The sequence below is a fragment of the Lactuca serriola genome, chromosome 7 (genome assembly GCF_051521515.1).
Source record: "Lactuca serriola cultivar US96UC23 chromosome 7, Lser_US96UC23_V15, whole genome shotgun sequence".
In the NCBI taxonomy this organism is placed as follows: domain Eukaryota; kingdom Viridiplantae; phylum Streptophyta; class Magnoliopsida; order Asterales; family Asteraceae; genus Lactuca; species Lactuca serriola.
The window spans coordinates 204,647,565-204,661,674 of NC_136414.1; the positions used below are offsets into that span (position 1 = coordinate 204,647,565).

Sequence of the window (14,110 nt, forward strand, 5' to 3'; positions counted from 1 at the left end):
CGCCTGCAGAGATGTAGGAGTTATCCTCGCAGCTTTAGGAGCTGCTTGGGAAGGGGTTTATTCTGCCGAGTAGCTCGCCGTGGGGAGTGCCGATCCTTTTTGTCAAGAAAAAGATGGTTCACACCGGATGTGTATTGATTACCGGGAGTTAAACAAGTTGACGGTCAAGAACCCTTACCCATTTTCGTGGATCGACGATTTGTTCGATCAATTACAGGGAGCGTCTTGGTTTTCCAAGATTGATCTGAGGTCTGGATATCATCAAATGAAAGTGCGTGATGAGGATATCCAGAAGACATCATTCAAGACTCGTTGTGGGCATTACGAGTTCGTGGTGATCCCTTTCAGACTCACCAATGCACCAACGTCATTCATGGATCTTAGGAACAAAGTGTGCATGCTGATGTTGGATCGTTCGGTGATCGTGTTCATTGATGATATATTGGTGTATTCGAGATCCAGAGAGTAGCATGAGGAGCATTTGAGGTAGATCCTCGGAGTCCTAAGATCAGAGAGGCTTTACGCCAAATTCTGCAAGTGCGATTTCTGGTTACAAGAGGTCTAGTTCTTAGGACACCTCGTCAACCAAAATGGGATATTGGTCGATCCGGCCAAGATTGAGGCGGTGATGAGTTGGGAGGTTCCGAGATCCCCCTCAGAGATCAGGAGTTTTCTGGGGTTGGCTGGCTATTAATAGAGATTTATCATAGATTTCTCCAAGATTGTTGTTCCTCTCACCAGTTTGACCTGTAAGGGTGTAGCATTTAGTTGGGGCCCAAAGCAGCATGCCTCATTCGAGACACTTCACCAGAGATTATGCGAAGCCCTAGTATTAGCCCTTCCGGAGGGGATGGAGGATTTTGTGGTGTATTGTGACGCGTCGATATCAGGATTGGGTGTGGTGCTGATACAGAGAGGTCATGTGATAGCATATGCATCGAGGCAGTTGAAGCCTCATGAGACGAGATATCCCACACACAATCTGGAGTTGGGGGCTGTGGTGTTCGCCCTCAAGATCTGGCGTCACTATTTGTATGGGGTCTGGTGTACCATATACACGGATCACAAGCGCTTGAAGTATCTGATGGATCAGCCCAACCTGAATATGGACCATAGGAGATGGCTAGATGTGGTAAAGGATTATGAGTGTGAGATCCTGTACCACCCGGGCAAGGCTAATGTGGTAGCCGATGCCCTGAGTCGCAGGGCGAAGAGTGCCCCGTTACGAGATGTTTATTTGAGATTGATAGTGATGACTCCGGTGTTGGACACCATTCGGGAGGCCCAGGTAGAGGCTATGAGTCCCGAGAACCGCAAATGAGAGCGGGTGATCGGACAGATATATGAGGTCGTTACCGATAGTCGTGGGCTTATGACCTTCCAGGGTCGGATTTAGGTGCCATTTGAAGGCAGGGCATGTACCATTCTGATGGAGGAGGCGCATAGATCAGGTTTTCGATCCATCCCGGGGCCACTAAGATGTATTTGGACCCGAAGAGGGAGTATTGGTGGCCCTGTATAAAGAGGGATGTCGCGTGGTTCGTAGAGAGGTGCTTGACCTGTCGCAGGGTGAAGGCCGAGCACCAGCGTCCGCATGGCAAGTTGCAGCCACTTGAGGTTCCTGAGTGGAAGTGAGAATAGATTTCCATGGATTTTATCACCAAATTGCCAAGGACTGCGAGGGGAGTCGATGCAATTTGGGTGATTGTTGATCGGCTGACAAAGAATGCTCACTTTCTTGCTATCAGTGAGAGCTCTTCTGCTGAGAGGCTGGCAGAGTTGTATGTGAGAGAGGTGGTGTCGCGGCATGCAGTACCGATCTCGATCGTATCAGATCGAGATGTGCGTTTCACTTCCAGATTCTGGAAGAAATTCCATGAGGAGTTGGGCATGAGGCTGCATTTTAGTACCGCATACCACCCGCAGAGGGACGGTCAGAGTGAGCGGGCTATTCAGACGCTCGAGGACATGCTTAGAGCATGTGTGTTGGACTTCGAGGGAATTTGGGATTCGTATTTACTGTTGGCTGAGTTCTCTTATTACAACAACCACCATTCGAGTATTGGCATGCCTCCCTTTGAGTGGTTGTATGGGAAGAGATGTCGGACTCCCATCTGTTGGGGGAAGGACGGGCAGCGAGTGATGGGCAGCACTGAGATAGTGCTTCAGACAGAGGTTGTTAACAGCTCAGAGTCGCCAAAAGAGTTATACAGGTAGGCGACGATCGAGCTTGAGTTTCAGGTGGGAGATTTCGTACTCCTGAAGGTATCTCCTTGGAAGGAAGTGGTCCGATTCAGGAAGAGGGGCAAGCTGGGGCCCCGGTATATCGGACCGTTTAGGGTGACTGCGAGGGTGGGCAGAGTAGCATATCGTTTGGAGCTACCTGCGGAGTTGAGCCAGATTCATGATACCTTCCACGTGTCTCAGTTGAGGAAGTGTATAGCCGACGAATCGGCGGTGGTACTGTTGGAGGATATTTAGGTGGACGCGAGCCTGAATTACGTTGAGCGGCCAGTTGCGATTGTGGATCGAAAGATCAAGGTTCTGAGAAACAAAGAGGTGCCCCTGATGCAGGTCCAGTGGCAACATCAGAGAGGGTCCGAGCTGACTTGGGAGCCGGAGTTGGAAATGCGTGAGCAACATCCAAAGTTGTTTGCAGAGTAAGACTTCGAGGGCGAAGTCTGATTCTAGTGGGGGAGAATTGTAACATCTGAATTTCCAGGTATTATATTTTATCAATTATTTTTTTGAGTTAAAGAGAGGGACTCGATGAGTTGATGCCTAGACTCGTCGAGTCGGATCGCGATTGCTGACTTGATAAATGAAGGGACTCGACTAGTCGGTAAAGGTGGACTCGACGAGTCCGTGCTGACGATTGAAACCCTAAATCCTCGGGCCTGAGCCCTATTTAAAGGAATTTATAGCCTCCATTTGCGACTACCGGTCCAGAGAGAGATACCCTAGCGATTTTGAGCGAGTTGTGAGAGAGTTTGAGCCTATTTGTTTGTTTTTTGTGTGATTTAGCCAAGGAGGAAGGGTTTCCAGCAAGAGGGGGCAAGAGGACTTCATTTCAGGAGGTTTTCAGCCTGGATCTTCATTTTGAGCTAGCTATTCGATCTTATTCTTATGTTTTTGCTTAAGAGCATTGAATTTAGGGTTTTCTATATCTTTTATGGCTTGTTTGGTTGAGATTTAGTGTCCCATTGAGTAATAAACTTTGGATCCGGACCTTTTAAGGCCCAAGGAGCTTGAACCACCTTGCTTTTTGTGGTTCTATGGAGGAAAGGGACATAGGTTGCCATGTTAGAAGATATTTCACCAAAATAAGCCTAGAGTGCCTTGCATGTGTACCAAGATTCGACCTTTATGTGGTTATTGGTCATGAGGAAGTCAGATCTATAGGTTAGAGAAGTAGATCTGACCTCAAAAGGTCATTTGAGTGTTGTCAACTCGCCGAGTTCGTAAGTGGACTCGACGAGTCGAGTCGGGGTTGCCCCGCGATTCGTTGCTGAGTAACCCGGCGAGTGGAGAGGGAATTCGTCGTGCCAAGCGGGGCTTAGAAGAATTCTGAGGACCAGTGTGGACTCGCCGAGTCGCCCGAGTGCACTCGACGAGTCTGGTGAAAGTTTGACCGTTGACCGGAGCTGACTTCGTTGACTTTTAGGGTTTAGTCAGTGTTGGGACTTATGAGCCATTAGAGGGGTAGAATGGCCTTTACCCTTCTTAGAGAACTTATAGAGAGGGGTTAGCCTAGCCTTTAGAAGTTGTATTAATTAGAGTAATTATTATGTGATTAGGCGGATGCTAGTGTAGTATTTCAGAGTTTGAGGTTTACCGAGTTATCCGAGGTGAGTCTTCTCACTATACTTTACCTTGAGTGGTAATTAGAGTTATGTGACACAGTATCTTGTGTGCTATTTATGTGATATGTTGCATTGCATTATTTCTATGTGATTTATGCTGTGTGTATTCCAGAGTTTATAGAGTTAGGACCGGAAGGTCCACAGAGCTTGGACCAGAGGGTCCACAGAGTTATGGCCAGAGGGCCCACAAAGTTATATCCTTGAATGGCTAATACGTGTTGTATGAGTATTTTGGGGAACTCACTAAGCATTTATGTTTACAGTGTTTTGTGTTATGTGTTTCAGGTACCAGTGAGGATCGCAGGAAGACGCCGGTATGATCAGTACACACATGATGAGTTTTTTTATACATTATGATATTGGGTTGTGTTTTATGGATTGATATGTGAAACGATGAGATTTTATAATGTTTATGAATGAAAATATGTTTTTAAAATGTGAAAAATTGTTTTGAAATTTACGATGTTACAACAACTGGACGTAATACTATATGTGAGGAGAGTAAATTCCAGTCGCCAAACTTCGGAAATTTACTTGCAGTAAACGGGTATTGGCGAGTTAGCGAACCTTGTTTCATGGGGATTGCGGTCATTTATGAATAAGTGAGATTTTGATGGTTATTGAGAAATTAGAAATATGATGCAGACCACTATGATAAATATGATATCTTTGTAAATAACTCTTTTTCTTTTTTGTGGTTTGGTATTTGATGTATTTGCTAGCTAATTGACAAGAATAGAGAGGGATCTACGGTTTTAGATGGCGGTGGGAGTGGGAGTGGGAGTGGGAGGGGTTTAAAATAGAGGCGGAAATAAAGGAGGTGTCATGTTATTATTAGGTTTTATGTTTATATTTGCAAGTAACATGGCATGGCATGTGGAAGTGATGAATTGATAGCCTGGACGACAGCCTTCTCATGTACACATGGCATGCATACTCGCCAGTCGCCAGCGCCCTTTGATGCTTTATCATTTAATTAATTCTTATGAAAACATCGCATACTCCTTACGTGGACACATATATTATTCTCTCCTAAACTTCAAATTATTCTCTTTATAAGTACACCTCTGTCCCACTCCATTAAAGCAATCACTTCATCAAAGCAAAGAACCAGCTTCCTTCCTGTGTAGCTAATCAATATCATCCATCCGGCAGTCGCCAGCCGTCGGCCATGGACGCCCAGAGGGTCGCTCTTATGGCAAAACCAAAAGATATCTCTCGGACGAAATCCAGTGCTCACGACGAATTACACAGCTTCAGGTCGTGGCTCCGGTGGATGTGCGTCGATCAATCCAACTGTTGGACGTTTTGCCTCTCTTGGCTAGTTTTCATCGTCTTCGCCATCGTCATCCCTGTTCTCTCCCATTTTTACCTCGCCTGTAGTGATTGCGATAATCGCCACGCGAGGCCTTATGATACTCTTGTTCAGTTGTCTCTCAGCAGCATTGCGACACTTTCCTTTGTTTGCCTCTCCCAGTTCGTTAGAATTTATGGACTTCGGAGGTTTCTCTTCTTCGATAAGCTTTGTAATGAAAGCGAAACCGTTCGCAGGGGTTATACTGAACAGCTCAATGTACGTCCTCTTTAACTTTTCTAGTTTGCGCTTTTAGTTAATTAATGTCGATTAATTCTGAGGTACATGGATTAAATGTAGTATACTATATTAATAAAACTGGTGTTTGGTTCTCATCCTTTTCCTTGGTGTGTAAACTAATTAAACGCATGCAGAGCTCGCTGAAAATAGTGTTCATATTTGTGGCGCCATGTTTCACAGCTGAGGCTGCATATAAGATCTGGTGGTATAGTTCAGGCGCCACCGCTATTCCTTTCTTGGGTAATGCTATCGTGAGCGACGCCGTAGCGTGCACCTTGGAGCTCTGTTCCTGGCTTTACAGAACCGTGGTGTTTTTCCTGGTGTGCGTCCTTTTCCGCCTCATCTGCCATCTACAAATCCTCCGCCTCCAAGATTTTGCTCAGGTCTTCCATGTGGAGTCTGATGTGGAATCTGTATTGAGGGAACACCTTAGGATCAGAAGGCATCTACGCATCATCAGTCACCGATTCAGAGTCTTTATACTTTGGGCACTCATCCTTGTGACTGTCAGTCAATTTGCATCGCTTCTTGATACTACCCGCTCCACAGCAGATCTCAGCATCTTCAAAACCGGTGAACTTGCGGTAAGTGCTGATCAATGCATGCGATATATATATATATATATATATATATATATATATATATATATATATATATATATATATATATATATATATATATATATAACTTGTTTTTGTGGCTTAATTTGTGTACGTACGTGCTATATATATGTATATGTGTAGCTTGTTTCGGTGAGCTTACTTGCTGGGCTAATGATACTACTAAGAAGTGCGACGAGGATCACACACAAGGCTCTTGGGGTGACATGTCTGGCGACTAAGTGGCACGTATGTGCAACCATCGAGTCATATGATCCACCAGATGTAGACATGGAAACGCCACCTACGGCTATGGGTGTTATGGGAAACCAGGTGTTCAGGCGAGATGCATCATCATCATCATCCGACAATGAGGATGTTGGTAGTGAAGATGAGCTAGACAATGATAAACTCATACCTGCATATGCTTACAGTACCATCTCATTTCAGAAAAGGCAAGCTTTAGGTAAGTCAACCTTCATGAATCATGATGAGACTATAGCTATCTAACATCCTACTGTTCTTCACCTAAATCTGAGTGATAATGATGACATATTTACTTATTTGTTTTTTTGGATTTGTTGTTTGTAGTGACTTATTTTGAGAACAACAGAGCTGGGATAACAGTGTTTGGATTTATGCTGGATAGGACTACTTTGCACACTATAGTGATGATAGAGATGTCATTGGTGTTGTGGTTGCTTGGAAAGACTGTTGGTATCTCTTAACCATAAATATATTGGCATTGCCCTTCATTCTTGAATCTTGATTTGTTGTCTTTTCTGGATATAGAGTTTAAATGTAGTTGGATCAGTTCATGTAAAAAGTTGTATTCATGGTCTATCATTTTTTATTTTATCTTTGTTGTTGTTCTCATTATTTATTCAATTAAAATGCTTTCCTTGAAGGGCCAAGTTCTTTATATTTTATAAATGTTTGAACCAAAATACAATAGCCTCGTCCGTATGTAGAAGTAGAAAATACTTTGAATTCTGAAAGGGAAGGAAAGGAGGGACTGGATTTTTTGGGGTCCACTTCCATAACGGTTTCTTATGCATAGAATTAGAATGGAACAATTTTGGCATGAAAATTACCTAAATATGTGAGGTTTGGCGCCTCACACGGAGAGGGAAAAAAGGAGACCAATTTTCATCACTTTCAACTTCTTTTAACATCAACGAGATTCAGGTTCAATGTGATTGATATGATTTTCTGGTTCTGAAGTTGAAGAAAAAACAAAATAAGAACAAAGACACACATTGATTTGGAGCCTTCGGAAATCTGAAATTCTTGTTTCAGATTTTCGATTACAATGGATATTGGTTTGGCTCCGATCAATCATTGTTCCAAGGAACACCAGAAAATCTATCAAGATTGGTTTGTTTGCGCTGACTCAGGTTTTCTTTCTTCTTCTTCCCTTTCCTCTTCTTCTTAATTTGTTCCAATCACATGTATTTATTCTATTTTTGAACTTTTAGATGACGATGGACGTATTACTGGCATTGACGCCACAAAGTTCTTCGCCATGTCCAATTTATCTCGACAAGACCTCAAGCAGGTTTCTCTCTTCTACACCCACGCCCTAAATTAGTTTTTGTAATCAGGATGTCACTTTGTAATATAACCCTATAACCTTTCTCTTTCATGGACATTCATTGACATAGAATTTGAATCTTCGATTCTCGAAGCTTTTTAATTTCATTTCAAACGACGAGCCTACTCTGTTTTCTGATCTATTTTCACCTTCTTCCCCAACTTTTTAAGGTGTGGGCGATTGCGGATTCTAAAAGGCAAGGCTTTCTTGGTTTCCAGGAGTTCGTTATGGCAATGCAGGTGATTATTTCTTCATGCCATCTACTTTTGTGCATCAATCGTCACTTACACATTTTTAAAACTTTTAGATGATTTCTTTGGCACAAGCGGGGCATACATTGACTGTTGACCTTTTAAACAAAGATGGTAAGCCATCCAGTCACAGTCACTGTTTTTTTTCATTTTTCATATGATTGATGACTATTTTTTGGTTACAAAATCTTGATTGTGTTTGTGCAGTTGATACTGAAGAACTAAAACCGCCAGCAATGGAGGGTCTGGATGCCCTACTAGCTGTACGTCCTTTCATTTTACCAGATATATATATATATATATATATATATATATATATATATATATATATATATATATATATATATATATATATATATATATATATATAAGAGAAAGGGTAGGAGTATTCACATTTTGTTTGATAGCACTGCACTAACTTGTATATCAACATTTGTAGAAGAAAAAACACCATCGTAACCCAAGTGATTTTGATCTGAATGGTAAAATCAAAATTCATGTGTATTTAATTATTTTGAATAGACATCCGGAGAAAAGCAAGCCAAGCCAATTTTGTTTGATGCTTCATTTTTACTATTGTTTTTAGGTGGTGCTTCACAGATTGAAATTTCATCTTCTTCAAAACATGCAAAGAACGTATGATTAATGTTCTATTTTTTTTCCCTACATATAAGATTATTATATTTGGTCCTTGAAAAGTTTTGAACTGTTTATATTCTTGATTGCTTATGTTTATTATGCTTAGCTTCCCTTAAAGTCTGTTACATCGATCGTGGATGGCCTGAAGAAGCTATACATTCAGAAGCTGAAACCTTTAGAAACCATGCATCGTTTTAATGAATTTGTTTCTCCTGCATTGGTGAGTTTCAGATGATATACAAAATAATTAGTTATATATAAATCCCTGTTTGATGAAAAATTAGTGGGCTTGTTTTAGACCAATAGTGATTTTGATGCGAAGCCCATGGTGATGCTTTTGGGTCAATACTCAACCGGGAAAACAACATTCATCAAGCATTTGCTTAAGACTGGGTATCCGGGAGCTCATATTGGACCTGAGCCTACTACAGATAGATTTGTTGCTGTCATGGTTATTTTCTATCTAGAAGCTTTTTATCTAAATTTAATAAACATCTTGACTTGATTAATTAAAATTTAAAAATCTTTTTTTTTTTTTTTTTTTTTTTGCACAGAATGGACCTGACGAGAGAAGTATTCCAGGGAACACAGTGGCTGTTCAAGCAGACATGCCGTTTAATGGTCTAACTGGTTTTGGAGGTGCATTCTTGTCAAAATTCCAGTGTTCTCAGATGCCTCATCCTGTAAGCTGCTATACATCACTGTTTATGTATGCAAATGATTATGATTATGATTATGCGAGTTTTTATAACTATATATAACTAACTTATTAATTGTGTGTTTTTGGCTAATTAAAAAACAAGCTGCTGGATCACATTACGTTTATCGACACCCCTGGAGTTCTATCAGGAGAAAAACAAAGAACACAAAGAAGCTATGACTTTACAGGTGTCACCTCTTGGTTTGCTGCAAAGTGCGATCTCATCTTGCTTCTCTTTGATCCTCATAAACTCGATATTAGTGACGAGTTCAAACGTGTCATATCATCCCTGAAAGGACATGATGACAAGATTCGTGTTGTCTTAAACAAGGCTGATCAAGTTGATACCCAACAAGTAAGAAAGCTCCACCCTCACCACCCTACATTGGTCTTAGACTCTTAGGAATATATATTGTTTCTTTTTGACTTAATGGATCTTAATCATGGTTATTTCTTTTATACTTCATTTCCAATCAAACTCATCTCACGTCGAAAGCGATGAATATTGTGAAAAATCTTTGTTGGAATGTTAGTCCATTCAGACAATTTATTCTATGTAGAAAAGAAACTAAACGGACCTTATGTATATTCTTTGTGAGTTGGTCAGTCAGTGAGTTATATTGGTTTTGTGTTGTAGCTTATGCGGGTGTATGGAGCACTAATGTGGTCCCTTGGTAAAGTCCTAAATACCCCCGAGGTTATGCGTGTTTACATCGGGTAGACTCTCTCTATCTCTCTTTGTGTTTTTGATTTTATAGTAAACTAAATTAAGTGGGCTTGTTTTATATATGTGAGCAGTTCCTTTAACGACAAGCCTATAAATGTGAGTGATGATGGGCCAATGGGGGCAGAATTGTTTGAGAAAGAACAGGAAGACCTTCTAGCTGACTTGAAAGACATACCTAAGAAGGCTTGTGATCGGAGAGTGAGTTTGTTGTATCTATTAGCTAGTATTAATTAATTTGTTATTTTAAAAATTAAATGATATTTATTTTAATTTGGACAGATCAATGAGTTTGTGAAGCGTGCAAGGGCAGCCAAGATCCATGCATACATAATGAACCAGCTTAAGAAGGAGATGCCGAGCTGGATTGGGAAGGCTAAGGCACAACAGAGGCTGGTTGATAATCTTGAGGCTGTTTTTCAGAAGATTCAAAAGGATCATCATTTGCCTGCGGGAGATTTCCCAAATGTAGAAACCTTCAGAATGTCTTTGAATGGTTACAACATAGACAGATTTGAAAGAACCAAGCCTAAAATGATACAGGCTGTTGATGACATGCTGGCTTATGATATACCAAAACTTTTGAAGTCCTTCAGAAATCCGTATGAATGAGAGAGAGGCCAGTATCCTGTAGTGTATATATATATATATATATATATATATATATATATATATATATATATATATATATATATATATATATATATATATATTATTTTGACCATCTGCAGCAACTAAACTAGTTAGGACCATACCATACATATATAGTCCCTGTCTCATCCTTTGTTTATTTTACTTGAGGGATGTCCTTAGGCTAAATCCAACCAATTGCCTCCCTTTTTTTTTCTCTAGGGTCAGTCAAAGAGCTGTGCAGCATAGTGTTTTTCCAAGGTTGATGTCCTTCCAAATTCTGAAGATATATTTTTTCAATACAATTATATTGAATCTCTCTCTCTCTCTCTCTCTCTCTCTCTCTCGGGGTGGCAAATCGTGCTATTGTTTCGTGTTTTTGTCTGACACGACACGACAATGTTTTATGTAACACGAACACGACACGATATGATGTCGTGTTTTTTAACTAATATGAAAACGAACGAATTAAAAAACAACAAACATGACACGACACGAAAAATATAACATATACTAAAAACTAGTTTATTTAATGAATAGTTTATCAAATCTAACACCACAAACACGAAAAACACGATAAAGAACTGTTAAATCGTGTCAACTTCGTGTCGAATTTTGAACACGAACACGACACGCCATCATGTTTTTTACAGTTAACACAAACACAAATTAAAATTTCATTTTCGTCCCAATTTCGTTTCGTATCGTTTATTTTTGTCGTGTCGTGTCATATATTGCCACCGCTCGCTCTCTCTCTCTCTCTCTCTCTCTCTCACTCTCTCACACACACACACACACACATAGTAAGATGGTTCCACGTTACGTTTCGGGTGTAAAATATAACGCTAACTCACGACAAATAAAACTTCATCAGGATATTCTACCAGTACAAAAAGACATGGACATTAAAACATATACGTGTACCTATTTTCTCAAGGTAAAAAATAACTCCCAGCGTCTCCAAGAATCTCCCTTACTTTATCTACTAATATGAATGTTGGGTCAAAATACAACAAAAGCATAGTGGGATACATATGCATTAGACTCAACAAAATACAACTACTCCGTAACAAAACCCCTTATAAAGCCTCATACGAGGTACAAGGCCGTCCTAGAGGGAGGGCAAGCTGGACGACCGCCCTGGGCCTTATCAATTCTTGGGGTCCTTTCAAGTAGCGGTTAATTTAAATACATATAGTTTTAGTAAACATAAATTGTATTATGCACTCATGTTTTTTTAATACACTCTAAAATTTACAAGTTAGATTATAATTTAGTGAAAATTACAAAAAAGCAATTACATTATAATCCTTTCATGGTTTGACTATTAGCATGGTAAATAAAATTGGGAAACAAAATTTTTTTTTTTTTTTTTTTTTTTTTTTTTTTTTTGTTGTTGTTGTTGTTGTTTGCCTTATTTTCCGTATGTTTTCATTTTTTTTTGTCGTATTTTATGTATGTTTTATTCATTTTTATAATTTGACATATTTAACATAATGTTTGTCTTTTCATGTTTTATTTATTTATTTTGGTTGTTTTTCTTATATACAATGTGACGAAGATGGAGATAAGGTATTTAGGAACGTTGTTCTTTTTTGATAATTATCTCATTTTTTCTCATTCTTTAAATTTCTTTATTTGTTTGTTTTTTTATCACTCATGATTTCTTTCAAGCATGCAGAATTTGCATGTATTTCCTCTTGTGACTTAAAAATGCAACTTTATATTGAGATTATGTTTTATATTTTCATGACTTGCTTGCGGTATCTGTTGTCGAAATTTCAGGTGGTTGTATTTTTGTTTTATTATGGAATTGCTCAAAAGATTTTTAGAATTTATCCCATTTGTTGCCCCTGTACCAACAGTAAAAAAATAGGAAAAGTATGAATAAATAAAATTCTAAGTCAAATAAGGCAATAAATAGTAATGTACTTTTGTCAAAATCGTCATTTTATACTTCTTACATATATTTTATTATTTCAGCCTTATTTACATTTTGTAAATTAATAATTTTTTTTTTTTTGCAAATATTTGATTAGTCATTATGAATAATGTTTTTCTTCCTCAATTATGGTTTTTACGGGTTTAAACCTAATAATAATAATAATAATAATAATAATAATAATAAATTGATTTATTGTACTCCTATAATTTGATAAAACATAAGTTCCTTTTTCAAATTTACTGAAGATGTAGAAAAAAATTGGGGCCACTTGACCATGTGTAAAGTGACTTGTGATGCTGAGCCACATGGTTTTAGGCCCACAAAGCCCATTACTTTGGTCCAAAGGTTATGCCGGGTTTCCTAGTAAGACTATAAATTAACGATAAAACCGAATTTCAAATAATCATAATCGATAATGAAAATTCACGAGGCTGATAAACTTAATGTTATAAATAATAACTAGTGAATTAACCACGGGCAAAACAATTTAATCATTAGTCATCTTCTTATATTTTTATATTAATAAATAATTTTTTTTATACTAATAAATAAAGATAATTTATGTCCCACCTCTTTTTCTTATTTAATTATACACTTATCATTTTTTGATTTTTTTTGAATTATTTAATATCTATTTGTCATTTTTATGTTCTTTTCCTTTTTATTAAATGCTGCCTACTAAATGTACAATAATATTAATTAATATTATTAATATATTAATTAATATATATTAATATACATATTAACTTTCCTATTGTGAATTCCTATATGTATGTTATATGTTAATTAACTTTTTAGACTTTCCAATTTATCATTTCTATTGTTCAATCTAAAAAAAATTAAAAGATCATGTATTCTACTTTCTAAATTGGATATTGGATTCAAGTATAATTATGTAAAACTTTTTAACTTATAACTTCATACAATTGATACAAAATATATTTGTTTATTAAAAAGGCATCAAAATCAAACGACATATTAATTAGTAGACTAAGGTCCCGTTTGATAATTTCTGGTAAAGTGCTGTCTGGGAAGTTTTCTTAGTGGTAAAGAAACCATGTTGTTTGATTGTACATCTGATTGACTGTGTTGAATGACGAAAAAAAATAATAATTCAATAAAAAATAAATTTAAAAAAAATTATTTAAAAAAATTAATAATCCAAGAAAAAAAGAAAGAGACGGCGTTTGATGCATAATTGTCTTTCCAGCCCATTCAACCAAAAAGATATGATTTTGAACTTTCTGGGAAAGACATATCTTACCGGGAAAGACCCATTTTTTTGTGCAAATCAAACAGTCTTTCTGGTCTATTCAGCCAGAAAGATCTGTTTGAACCTGAAAAGATGCGTATCAAACGAGACATAATTTTGGTTTTGGTCGTCATTTACTTACAAAGTTGACTAAAATAAAAGGAACTTGACATTTTAGTTAATAAAAGTTAAACATGCATTAAGGGTTTGAAAAGCAAAACATTAAAACGTACGGTTATATATATATATATATATATATATATATATATATATATATATATATATATATAGAGAGAGAGAGAGAGAGAGAGAGAGAGAG

At 38.0% G+C, this 14,110-nt stretch overlaps 2 protein-coding genes across 2 annotated transcripts; both read left to right on the forward strand.

Moving 5' to 3' along the window:
- Positions 1–4,932: 4,932 nt before the first annotated feature.
- Positions 4,933–6,963, forward strand: LOC145063679 (uncharacterized). Its single transcript, XM_079011274.1, has 4 exons — positions 4,933–5,436; positions 5,592–6,041; positions 6,201–6,522; positions 6,648–6,963. Exons 1-4 carry the CDS (start codon positions 5,035–5,037, stop codon positions 6,782–6,784), a joined length of 1,311 nt encoding a protein of 436 aa, XP_078867400.1. The 5' UTR covers positions 4,933–5,034; the 3' UTR covers positions 6,785–6,963.
- A 277-nt stretch (positions 6,964–7,240) lies between these two features.
- LOC145061986 (EH domain-containing protein 1-like) lies at positions 7,241–10,598 on the forward strand. Its single transcript, XM_079009579.1, has 14 exons — positions 7,241–7,453; positions 7,535–7,614; positions 7,821–7,889; positions 7,958–8,015; positions 8,109–8,164; positions 8,341–8,383; positions 8,488–8,537; positions 8,647–8,760; positions 8,839–8,991; positions 9,095–9,223; positions 9,344–9,595; positions 9,878–9,957; positions 10,039–10,165; positions 10,247–10,598. Exons 1-14 carry the CDS (start codon positions 7,369–7,371, stop codon positions 10,574–10,576), a joined length of 1,626 nt encoding a protein of 541 aa, XP_078865705.1. The 5' UTR covers positions 7,241–7,368; the 3' UTR covers positions 10,577–10,598.
- Positions 10,599–14,110: the final 3,512 nt, after the last annotated feature.